The sequence below is a fragment of the Papilio machaon genome, chromosome 5 (assembly GCF_912999745.1).
Source record: "Papilio machaon chromosome 5, ilPapMach1.1, whole genome shotgun sequence".
NCBI lineage: Eukaryota > Metazoa > Arthropoda > Insecta > Lepidoptera > Papilionidae > Papilio > Papilio machaon.
The window spans coordinates 7,795,899-7,808,627 of NC_059990.1; the positions used below are offsets into that span (position 1 = coordinate 7,795,899).

General features: G+C 31.4%; 2 protein-coding genes across 2 annotated transcripts; both read right to left on the reverse strand.

Annotated features, from left to right (window-relative positions):
* Nucleotides 1-3,619: 3,619 nt before the first annotated feature.
* Nucleotides 3,620-4,261, reverse strand: LOC106710604. Its single transcript, XM_014502697.2, has one exon. The coding sequence runs from the start codon at nucleotides 4,235-4,237 to the stop codon at nucleotides 3,884-3,886; it is 354 nt and encodes a 117-aa protein (XP_014358183.2). The 5' UTR covers nucleotides 4,238-4,261; the 3' UTR covers nucleotides 3,620-3,883.
* Nucleotides 4,262-8,848: 4,587 nt separating this feature from the next.
* Nucleotides 8,849-9,294, reverse strand: LOC123721038. Its single transcript, XM_045678099.1, has one exon. The coding sequence runs from the start codon at nucleotides 9,228-9,230 to the stop codon at nucleotides 8,904-8,906; it is 327 nt and encodes a 108-aa protein (XP_045534055.1). The 5' UTR covers nucleotides 9,231-9,294; the 3' UTR covers nucleotides 8,849-8,903.
* Nucleotides 9,295-12,729: the final 3,435 nt, after the last annotated feature.

Sequence of the window (12,729 nt, forward strand, 5' to 3'; positions counted from 1 at the left end):
ATTCGACGAGTTTTTTTTTTTTAATGAAAAATCTGGGATATCAACTAGCTAAGATTTTTAATTTTAAATAGAAAGGGATGAATCTCTAACACGTAGTTTGTTTTGAACTCATTACGAACTCCTTGCACAATTGAAATGGAAATATGTCAAAATAACAGGCCAATAAAATAAATCATTAGAAGTAAGTTAAATGACGTCACCAATTTAAAACCAAAGCTAAAATGTGCCTTACTAATTGATAAGTATTTTCTTTGGATACATACATATATATATATATGAAATTTGCACATTGGACTGTCTGAATTTGTTTAATATCTACATCTTATAAAATACATACTTGCACAAACGTTCAGCTTATTTAAATTGTAAGAAAGTTCCTTCATTCTAGTGTTATTAATACACACTAGCGGTCGCCCGCGACTTCGTCAGCGCAGAATAAAATAAATAGACATATGGACTTATTGACAGACATACAGTCAAAATAAAAAAAATAGTTTTTCATTATCAACAATACATTATATGCATTTTTTTCGATTTTACATACACACACTCCATCTTTATTATGTGTAGATATCGTACAACTAAAGATAGACAGTTTCATACAAGTTTGACGTCTAATTGTAGACAGTTTGCGAAATTTCAGGACTAATAATTTATTTTAAACTATTAAACTATGAAAAATTAAGAAATAAATAAGAAATATGGTTGTATACAGTTTTTAGATTTCGGTTTCGTAGTCCAATGTGCAAATTTATTAATTATATTCATAATTGTTTAAAACCTATGAGATGAACGATACTTTTAAAATTTTAAACCGTAACAGTAAACCGTGAAATTGTATTAAAACATTTTTATTCACATTGCAGTGAACCTAGTACGAATATATGTGACAATTACTTTCGTATCGTCATCGTCAATTATGACAAAATTAATATGAGATTTTGGTGTACTGTAGCCACGCGCAGCACAAATGTTAATAAAAAATTTGTCAATGTGTCAAATTGTCACAAATATTCATACTAGGCCCATTGTTTATTCAAATCAAGATCAAAGCTTTGTAAAATGATGTCACTAAAAGCACGATATTTTTACGAAGCATTGAAAGTGTTAATTTTAATGAAAATTCTGAGATACTTGAAATAATATAATTAGCTATACGTGTAAATATTATACGGTTGTAAACAATTATTTGCTTACAAAGTGAACAAAGTAATATAGAACATTATTTTACTCTAATACAACTTTTTATGACGGCAAAAAAAGGTTAATTATGATTTTTCCTGTTTTTACCCCTTACTAGTTTCAGTTCATCCCATCGGTTTTAACTTTGAAACTGTTTTGTAATTTGCAATTATTTTGAAATTTATTATTGTTGTTTAACCTTAATTTCTAATTAATATAGTAAACACATTTATTGTTGTTCAGTACAATTTTACAAAATATACCGTAGTTTTATTAACTGTTCCTTTAAATAATTATCACACGAATTTACGAATAAAAATGAACGAAAAATGCATATGTCGTGTTAATGATATTAAAAAAAATAATTTGCAAGGCAATTAATATCTAAATAAATCTGATTGATACTATATTTTACAGTACTCCTGGACATAAAAGTACTTATATACAACTATCCATTGCCCGCGACTTCGTTCGCGCGGAATTAAAAAAAATCTAGTAATTAATTTAGGCTATGTTACTCAGTGATACTGTAGCTTAACAATCGCAAAATAATTTTTGAAATCGGTCCGGTAATTTTGGAAAAAATATTTACCCGCTTGCTTCATCAGCTATCTTCCTGTATCTTCCTGCAACGTCCCATTAAAATCGGTCCAAACGTTCCGCAACGATCGCAAACGCAATCTTGCGGACAGACAAAAAAAAGGTTTGTCGTTAGTTACTGATAACGCAAATACATAGTGTGTCCGTAATAAGTTTTTTTTTTCTCAATAATACATACAGACGCTCTAATTTTATTAATAAGTATGTAGATGGCACTTTTAATGAAATAAAAAGACTTAAATGCCTTATAACCTGTAATATATCTCACGCTATTGCTACAAGCCACTTCTATCATTCACATATATAGCACCTGCTTCTATTTCCATCGAACTGGTTCTGTATAAAAGAATGCTAAGAACAATCTTGATCTCAGTCCATTGCCTGTATTCGTTACGTGAACTCATACAACAAAAAAATGAGAACAAAGACTGTTATATTGTTATTGCTAGTAGTGTGCTTTAAGTGCAAAGCTCTGTTACCAAACTTAGATGGATTGCAACGGGTACAGTCAAAGACAAAGGATCTCGCCGGGACTGCAATTGTAGAATCTGCAAGACCATTAGACATACCGATTGAGACCAAAGATCAAGCGAAGAACTCAGCGCTACAAGAACAACCTAACACTAAAATTCAGCCAGTCAACAATAATATAAACGTCAATCTGGGAGACCTGAATGTAAATAGTTTTGGACGCTCAAAAAACAACAACTACGGCAATTTCAGTCAAAATCTTTAAAAGAGACCATTGCTTTTATGTGAATTTTCATTCTTAGTTGAATCCCGAATTTACTCTTACCATATATGTTGATCAATACACTAATTCATGTTAATAAAGAAAAAACTAACAGTAATTTCATTGTAAGAATACTTCCTGCATTTATTATGTGATAAATATCGATCGTCTATAAATGTTGTTTTAATACAAACCTATGCCTTGTAATATATTTATACGTTGCAGATTAAAATGTATATTAATGTAACTGTATACTTCGACTGCTGTAACACTCTTAAAACTATCTGCATCTCTCTCATTCCCTTTGAGACAAAAATACGTTTTATTACAAGTGTAGCCGAAGTGGAAACCGACAGATAGTATTTCTGTTTTAAATAAGTGAATATTAAATGCCTATTTTATTATGCGACTAGAAACCTTGATATTTTAGAATTTAAATCACCTTCGCAATTCGACTTAATGTCACCTAAAACATGCCATGTCACATATAAATAATCAAAGTGAATTAATAATGAATTATTACTTGGTAATATTTTTCAATTCCTACTATTAGCTATATTATAAACTATGTTTACATATTTGTATGTATATATAGAGGGTGTTCGAGAAAGTCGTATACAACGGAAGACACAGTCGTATACAGATTTCTTGGTGGAAATTATGACGATTTAATACAATATACCTCTATCTAAATTGCATTGTTTGGGCGTCAAATATTAAGAAAAGTCTTTAATAGATTTTCTTCAGTTAAACTATGGATTTGAAATAAAACAACAATATTTGTAGAACAAATCCTTGTTAAAATGATCAGGATAACCGAAATATTTTTCTCAATCTATTCCTAAAAAAACTATAACGTTTGTAAATTAACATAAAAAGGAAATAATTAATTAAAATACATATACAAAAACTTGCCAATCTTGTTAATACAATGGATTTTAAAGTTTCTGTTTTATTTCGCCATTAGTGTTGGCTAGAGAATATTTATAGCAGGAGGTAGAAAAGTAGTATATAATAAAATACGGCAGGTGTAATTTGATAAGAATGCTATAAAATGTTTTCTTCTTTCTGGTATTACCATTATTTACCAGCCTTCCATTCCTATCAAAAGTAACGTAGAAAAAATATCCTATACCTACGAGTATAACTACAAAATGAAAATTTTGATGTTCAAATGTAAGATTGAGGTAAAAATAAACTTTAAATGACTTCATTTTCGGTCCTAATAGTTTATTGTATAAAACATTGTATACATATTAAAACTATGTACTTAATCTTGACACACAAAATATAAAACATCCTTTTGATATTTAAGGAAAGTTAAACCAAACCATGTGTTTCGGCTATGGAAACTTATGATTTCTTATTTTAATTTTGCCTGGCAACTTGTTCGTAATTTCCGTAGTTGCTGTCAGTGTTCTTTCCGTAGCTGGAAAGGTTCAATGCACCTTTATTGTTGTTCAAGTTGACATTTTGGTTGAAGTTTTCATCGCCTTGTTTATCTGCGACTTTCTGGGAGACGTCTTTCACCGACGGCGCATCGACGTAGTTCTTCTGCTCTTGTGCATTTGCCGGAGATGCAGCGTTACCCCCGAAAAGTGTTCCGAAGAAAGTACCCGCCGAGTTTGAGACCGCCTTCGGTATGGCCGTGAAAAATGATAGATCGCCGTTACACTCCGTAACTATCGATACCAGACATATTATCAACAGTCCTCTTAACATTTTTAAGTCTTAAATGTGCTACTGATATCTCGGATATATCTCTGATATCTTCGCGCGACTTGATACGTATGCTCACGATGAATGTAGCTACCGCTATTTAAATTGTGCGCTTACCTTACTTAATGGTCTAATCACATTAACGATTTATAACGTTTAGTTTAGAAAATATTGCCCGTCCAAAAACATTTGCATTGTTCCTTAAATTGAATTACAAACTCATGTGATTTCATCTAATACTAAGTTTGTTTTAACGAATATGTTTCGAGGAGCTGCTAGTCAGACATCTCCACTTCATTACATAGCTCTAGCACAATTCAGGTTACAATAGTCAAAGATTTCGTTCATATTGTGCCACTTTTTATAATAAAAATAAGCGCATACTAGCAAAATAGCCGTACACCACTTTTAAAATAATTTTTATGTCGCTCTTAAACTCTTAAATCGCTAGTATGTTCGAGCTCTAAAGCTAAAAACCGGTTCATCTCGTAAGGATTAATGGAGAAGAAATTTAAAAATAAGTTAGCAATTTTTGTTACGAGTTTATGAAGGAACCTTTACACTTTAATATAATTTATTCTAAAGTTTCTTAAAAATCGTTGTTATAATTAAATAAGAATTACTTTAATTTTATCAGTACAGGTCATTTCTATCAGGCAGGTTTTGAATGTAGATTAACAAAGATTATATAAATAAACTAGCTGTCAAATGCGATTCCGTCCGCGCAGAATCAAAAACCTCCCTTGTATTGTTTGTACATCCATCTATACTAAACTTTCGCATTTATAATATTAGTAAGATGAATTACATGTTTTAAGTATTGAACAATTCTGTTTAAAAATAACTTAATACAGAATTATTAACGATTTTTTTTTATCGACCGGATTCTTGATGAGATATTCGAATTCATAGCAGCGTCAGTCGTATAATAATCGGTCCAGCGACACATGCAGATTCAGTTACAATTCAACAGAAATCAGTAAGATGTTTCGCCCCATATTACTTCTGTTAATTATGTCTACACTTCATTCGGCCCACGGAAACATTTCAGAACTGACGTTAATTCCTGGCAAAATAATTGAGACTGTTAAACAGATTTTTGGTCTACAGAACGGCAACGAGCGAGCACTCCGGTAACGAATAAGCCTGCGCTTGAAGACAACAAAATGCTCGCAACATTGAAAAGTCATCCAGAAGGAGTACAAAATTCTGTGCAGAAAGTTGCGGATATACAGGGCAACGATAATTATAACCAAAATATTAAACTTAAGGATAATATGGGAGACTTAAATTTCAAGAGCTTTGGGAGATCCAATAACAACAATTACGGTACATTCAATCAAAATCTTGGTGGATAGTGTGGTGTGTAACATATAGGCCCCTTAACTAAATTAAAATATTTCAAGTTTGAGGACACATTTTAATAACACTTCAAGGCCAGCATTTTCATGTTTCAATTTTAAATGGTAAAATATAATTAAACGAAGGCTGGAAATTCCAAAACGGAGAAACTGCTATGCTTCGAATATTAAATTTTTCCTCAAATATTTTATTTAAAGTCCTGTTTTTGAATTCGGACAGTTGTAATAAAATTATAAATATATTAAGTTGTTTTATTGCTAATAGCTTCTTACTACTGACAGACTTAGTTGTATTATTCTTTAACATTTTCTTTAGTAATTACAAATAAGTTTATTTTTTTACAGACCGGTTTCGAAGCGTCGTATTATTTGAATTCGTAGCAAAAGCAGTCGTATTACTAATCGGTCCGCCGTCACACCTGACTTCAGTTACAAGCTCAGACAGAAATCAGTGCGATGTTAAGAACAATATTATTTGTGATACTATTGTCTACACTCCACTCATGCCACGGAGATTTGTCAGTTTTGACGTCAATTCCTGGTAAAATAACAGACGCGGCTAAATACATATAATAATAATAAAGCTTTATTCATTCCTTACAATTTACAAGTTTTACATAGAATACTTATAAAACATTTCATTTTTAGATATAGTACATGTGCAATTGCTAAGCAAAAAATTAATAACAGTGACTAAACATTATGCCTAATATAAAATATGCACTATTAACATTATTATTACAAAAACCCTTTACTTAAGTAATGAATAACATTTTTAAATATAAAGTTTCTAGTTTATTTTTAATTGTAAGGACCGCCTGATGCGGTTAAAGCCTCCTCCAATAGCTAGTTAAGTTAAAATAACTTTTTTTTTTTTTTTACATTTCTACCATTAAATTAAAACTGTATTGCTAACTGTGTAATTTGTTCCTTAGGTGTATGAAATTCAAGTTATTTATAATAATGATCAGTATAAAATCATAATATAATAATAAGTCTACTGCCCCCGCGGTGACAAGCCGTACTGGGGGAGATGGGTATGGAGCGGCGTGCCTGATTGCTAGATTTCTTACTTATTTTTTCTTTACATATAATTAGTGTGACATTTCTGCTGCAAGTTTTGTGTAGAAGAGTATTCTCCATTTTTTTTTTATGATTTTATTTTATTTTTCTTCGTCTTGCGTTTATTACTATTATCTACTTGTTCATTAGAATTTTTCTTCACACTTGTTTCTATTTGTTCTGGCGACAGTGCCATATTGCGTTTGTACGTTTGCTTTTTATTTTCTATGTTGTTGTTTAATATGACCAGACGATCATATTGAATTATTGCTTTATTTCCTTTATCTTTTTCCATTTGTAATTGTTCTTTTAATTGTTTTCTTTTTTCCAGTACTTCTGGCGGAAAATCTTCCTTGATATAATATATAGTGTCCTTTAAATATTTTTTGTTTTTCAACAGATGTATCTTCTTTCCCATGGTTAAAAATGTAATCAATATAGGTCTAGTCTTCCCTGTTCTTTTTCCAAGTCGCTTTACCACTTCCAGATCGTTATTCTCAAATTTGTATTTAGTGTAGGTATTTAATAATCCCACAACTATGTTTTCTAAATGATGGTATCCTTTTTCTTCTTCTGCTACTCCATATAAAATTACGTTTTTCTTTCTATTATATCTATCTTGCCTGTTTAGTTGATTTTGTTGGTTTGTAATTTTATTCTCTAGTTGTTGATGTTTGATGTCTAATGCAGCAAATTTTTCGTTTATGTTTTCATTTACCGATTGTATAATATTAATTTTCATGTTTTGAAAATCATTTTTCTGTTCATCCATACGCTTCTGAATATCCTTAAGAATCAATAAATACATACTGACAGAGTTTTCAGTGAAAAATAATTTCGGCTCGAAGAACGATGGCGGGGAAACTTCCCAATCCGGAACTCAGATATCCTTTAAACAACGCGTGGTGAATGGTACTGTACCAAATCCAGTGCTCGAAGACGGCAAAATGATTTCGGCGTTGAAAAAAAATCAACAAAGAGGAGACCAAGATGTTGTACAGAAAATTGCAGATAAACAGGGCGATGGAAATTACAATCAAAATATTAAATTAAACGACAACTTGGGAGACTTTAATCTTAACAGTTTCGGTAGGTCTACGAACAACAATTATGGTAATTTTAGTCAAACTCTTGGCGGTTAGTGTACTGTGTGTCATAATATGTTAAATGAATTTATATGTCGTGAATATTTCATATAAATTTTAAAAATAAAATTTATATAATTTTCAAAAAATACCAAATTAATTTGGGAGATTTGGATCTAATTTAATGTATAATTAATGTAAATAGAATTTATTAATGAATTTTTAAATTTTCTGAAGTCATATTGTATGGTGCTTTACAAGAGAAAAATACAGGAAATTTTGCAATGCAACTTTTTCACTTAAAAAAATAAAACATTTAAATGTTACCACTTTAGTAGCAAGTTTTTTATCATATTAATAAATGATTTATATGTATAATTTCAAGGCTGTTTGATTAAACTACACTTATATTATAAAGAGGAAAGATTTAATTGTTTATTTGCATTGAATAGGCTCCGAAACTACACTATCCCCAGGTGACGTAGACTAAGACGTAGGCTTTTTTACTAGATTCTGCTTTTAATTCCGCGCGGACGAAGACGCGGGCAACTGCTAGTTTACAACAAACAAATTGTGGCCCTTGGTTGCTCCTATCGCGTCGCCAGTGGCTAAGGGTAAAAGCATAAAGTTGTAATATGTATATACTTAGTGCTTCAAGCGATCCGTGTGTAGCGGCCCATAACATAATCTTACTTATTTTATTTTTAAATAGAAACATTAGTAGAAAATGAACATAGACTACAGGTCACAAAATAACTGAATGTCAGTGATACATAAAAAAAACTTCAACACTGTATATTAATAAATATTTTAATAACGAAATGTCCATACTATACAATTATGATATTTATACAAGTAATTATAATATAAAATTCTTACGGTGAAGGAAAACATCGTGATGCAACCTGCACATATCTGAGAAGAAATTCAATGATATGTGTGAAGTCAACCAACCCGCACTTGGCCAGCGTGGTTGACTATGGCCTAGTCACCTCTAACTTGGGGTAGGCTCCGAGCCCCTCGGTGGGGACGTATAGTGAGCTGATGATGATGAATTATAATAAATTGAAACAAAAGTTAAAAGAAGGTTTTTGAAAAGATTTACTAACTTATGAGAATGTAATACGGTCTGCAATAGAAATACATAAGATCACATCCATGTCATGTCCTGCTTGTGTAGTTGCCGTAGTTTTGTTTATTGGCGGTGCCCGTGCTTTGAAGGTTCACGTCTCCGGTGTTGTCATTTAGATTTAAATTCTGATTGAAATTGTTGCTGCCTTGTTCGTCGGCTATTTTCTGACTAGCGCTCCTCTGCCGTGGCTCTGCTGCTGCTTTTTGGTTCGGATTTTGAGAATGTACCTTACCACCAGTAAATACATCCGTGAAAGTTGTAAAAATTTTCTGGGGTATTGTGAATAAATCCCCTATAGCTGCTTCACAATGGTAAACTGCCAACAACACAAATAAAACTGTAATTTCTTTCCTCATTTTTCTTGCAATAATTATTTTACCAAATAAATTTATCGTGTGCTAAATAGCGAACGAGCCGAGATCGTTTTACAACCTAACGCTTGTCCAGATACGACCATCTTTATATACAAAACTGGTCTCATTAAAAAAACAATATTGAAACTCTACTAATTCCTGTTTTTTACAGAGTTATGTGCCTCTTTTAAATTATGTTTCAATTTATAACAAATTTTCCTTACACACATTGAATTTCGCAATTAAGCTTGGAACCTCTACGAGTTCTGATATATTGCTAAAAACTAGCTAAACATATTAACCGTAACATCTACTATGAGTAATGTTATGTATGTCTCCTATATATTCCTAAACCACTGGATAATTTTGATGAAACTAACAAGCTAAGCTTTTTTTAAAAAACAGAACATTTGGTGCCATAAAAATCTATGTAATATTTTTCGTCTTTCAAGGTTCTTCTATAATTAAACTTAAATGATTTGCTTTACTGCCTCTATTTCATTGCATTACCAGTAAAAGCGTTTACGTATAAAGTTTATTGCGGTACCTAAAATATTAGGCGTTTGCGTTAGAGTTTTATCTAAAATTACGATTTTGCTCAGCAAATAATCATTGGTAAATAATAAATATAAATCGGTTTATGGACCTGGATGCGTAAATTTGATAATGAACGTTATCAAATTAGATGATTATCACTCTTAACTATAAGTTTGATAAAAAAAACATCAAATGTTAAAAAGTCTTTTATTGAATGTTATAATAACAACAGTAGCTACCGCTATTTAAATTGTACGCTTACCTTACTTAATGGTCTAATCACATTAACGATTTATAACGTTTAATTTAGAAAATATTGGCCGTCAAAAAACATTTGCATTGTTGTTTAAATTGAATTACACTCATGTGATTTCATCTAATACTAAGACTATCTTAACGAATATGTTCCGAGGAGCTGCTAGACAGACATTTCCCCTTCATTACATAGCTCTAACACAATTCAGTTTACAATAGTTAAAGATTTCGTTCATATTGTTCCACTTTTTATAATAGAAATAAGCGTATACTAGCAAAATAGCTGTACACCACTTTTAACAGAATTTTTATGTCGCTCTTAAATTCTTAAATCGCTAGTATGTTCGAGCTCTAAAGCTGAAAACCGGTTCATCTCGTAGGGATTAATGGAGAAGAAATTTAAAAATAATTTAGCAATTTTTGTTACGAGTTTATGAAGGAACCCTTACAGGTTAATATAATTTATTGTAAAGATTGTTAAAAATCATTGTTATAATTAAATAAGAATTACTTTAATTTTATCAGTACAGGTCATTTCTATCAGGCAGGTTTTGAATATAGATTAACAAAGAGTAGTCGCTTTATAAATTAACTAGCTGTCAAATGCGATTCCGTCCGCGCAGAATCAAAAACCTCCCTTGTATTGTTTGTACATCCATCCATCTATACTAAACTTTCGCATTTATAATATTAGTAAGATGAATTACATGTTTTAAGTATTGAACATTTCTGTTTAAAAATAACTTAATACAGAATTATTAACGATTTTTTTTATCGACCGGATTCTTGATGAGATATTCGAATCCATAGCAGCGTCAGTCGTATAATAATCGATCCAGCGACACATGCAGATTCAGTTACAATTCAACAGAAATCAGTAAGATGTTTCGCCCCATATTACTTCTGTTAATTATGTCTACACTTCATTCGTCCCACGGAAACATTTCAGATCTGACGTTAATTCCTGGCAAAATAATTGAGACTGTTAAACAGATTTTTGGTCTACAGAGCGGCAACGAGCAAACCTCACGCAGTTCTCTTCAAGCGCAGAGCGAGCCTGCGCTTGAAGAGAACAAAATGCTCGCAGCATTGAAAAGTCATCCAGAAGAAGAAGAAAGTTGCGGATGTACAGGGCGACGATAATTATAACCAAAATATTAAACTTAAGGATAATATGGGAGACTTCTTTGGGAGATCCAATAACAACAGTTACGGTACATTCAATCAAAATCTTGGTGGATAGTGTGGTGTGTAACATATAGGCCCCTTAACTAAATTAAAATATTTCAAATTTGAGGATACATTTTAATAACACTTCAAGGCCAGCATTTTCATTTAAATTTTAAATGGTAAAATAAAATTAAGTGAAGGCTGGAAATTCCAAAACGGAGAAACTGCTATGCTTCGAATATTAAATTTTTCCTCAAATATTTTATCCTTAAAGTCCTGTTTTTGAATTCGGACAGTTGTAATAAAATTATAAATATATTAAGTTGTTTTATTGCTAATAGCTTCTTACTACTGACAGACTTAGTTGTATTATTCTTTAACATTTTCTTTAGTAATTACAAATAAGTTTATTTTTTTACAGACCGGTTTCGAAGCGTCGTATTATTTGAATTCGTAGCAAGAGCAGTCGTATTACTAATCGGTCCGCCGTCACACCTGACTTCAGTTACAAGCTCAGACAGAAATCAGTGCGATGTTAAGAACAATATTATTTGCGATACTACTGTCTACACTCCATTCATGCCACGGAGATTTGTCAGTTTTGACGTCAATTCCTGGTAAAATAACAGACGCGGCTAAATACATACTGACAGAGTTTTCAGTGAAAAATATTTTCGGCTCGAAGAACGATGGCGGGGAAACTTCCCAATCCGGAACTCAGATATCTATTAAACAACGTGTGGTGAATGGTACTGTACCAAATCCGATGCTCGAAGACGGCAAAATGATTTCGGCATTGAAAAAAAATCAACAAAGAGGAGACCAAGATGTTGTACAGAAAATTGCAGATAAACAGGGCGATGGAAATTACAATCAAAATATTAAATTAAACGACAACTTGGGAGACTTTAATCTTAACAGTTTCGGTAGGTCTACGAACAACAATTATGGTAATTTTAGGCAATCTATTGGCGGTTAGTGTACTATACGAAATATTCACAGTATATAAAGGAATTAATAAACTGTGAATATTTCATATAAATACCAAATTATTTTTGGAGTTTTGGGCTTTATTTAATGTATAATTAATATAAAAAAAGATTTGTTAATGAATGTGTAAAATGATAAATATTGATTTATCTGTGTCCGAGGTCATATTGTGTGGTGCTTTACAAAAAAAATACAGGAAATATTCTTCATTTATAACTTCTTACATAAACATTTATATATGCAATATATATAAAATATTTTCATTGCTTAATAAATTATTAAAAAAACATTTAAATTCCCACCTTAGAAGCAAGTTTTTTATGGTATTAATAAATTATTTGTATCTAAAATTTCAATGCTGTTTGATTTATTTATTAATATAAGTATATAACAATTTTTTTTTATATTGAAGAAGTTTGCGCTTGACCACGATCCCACCCGATGGAGTGGTGATGAGGTCTAAAGCTATGGTACGCGCTAGCTTTGTAAATGCCTATTCACTCTACTCTTGAAGTTTGGACGGAAAAACTGACGCCGGAAACTTATTCCA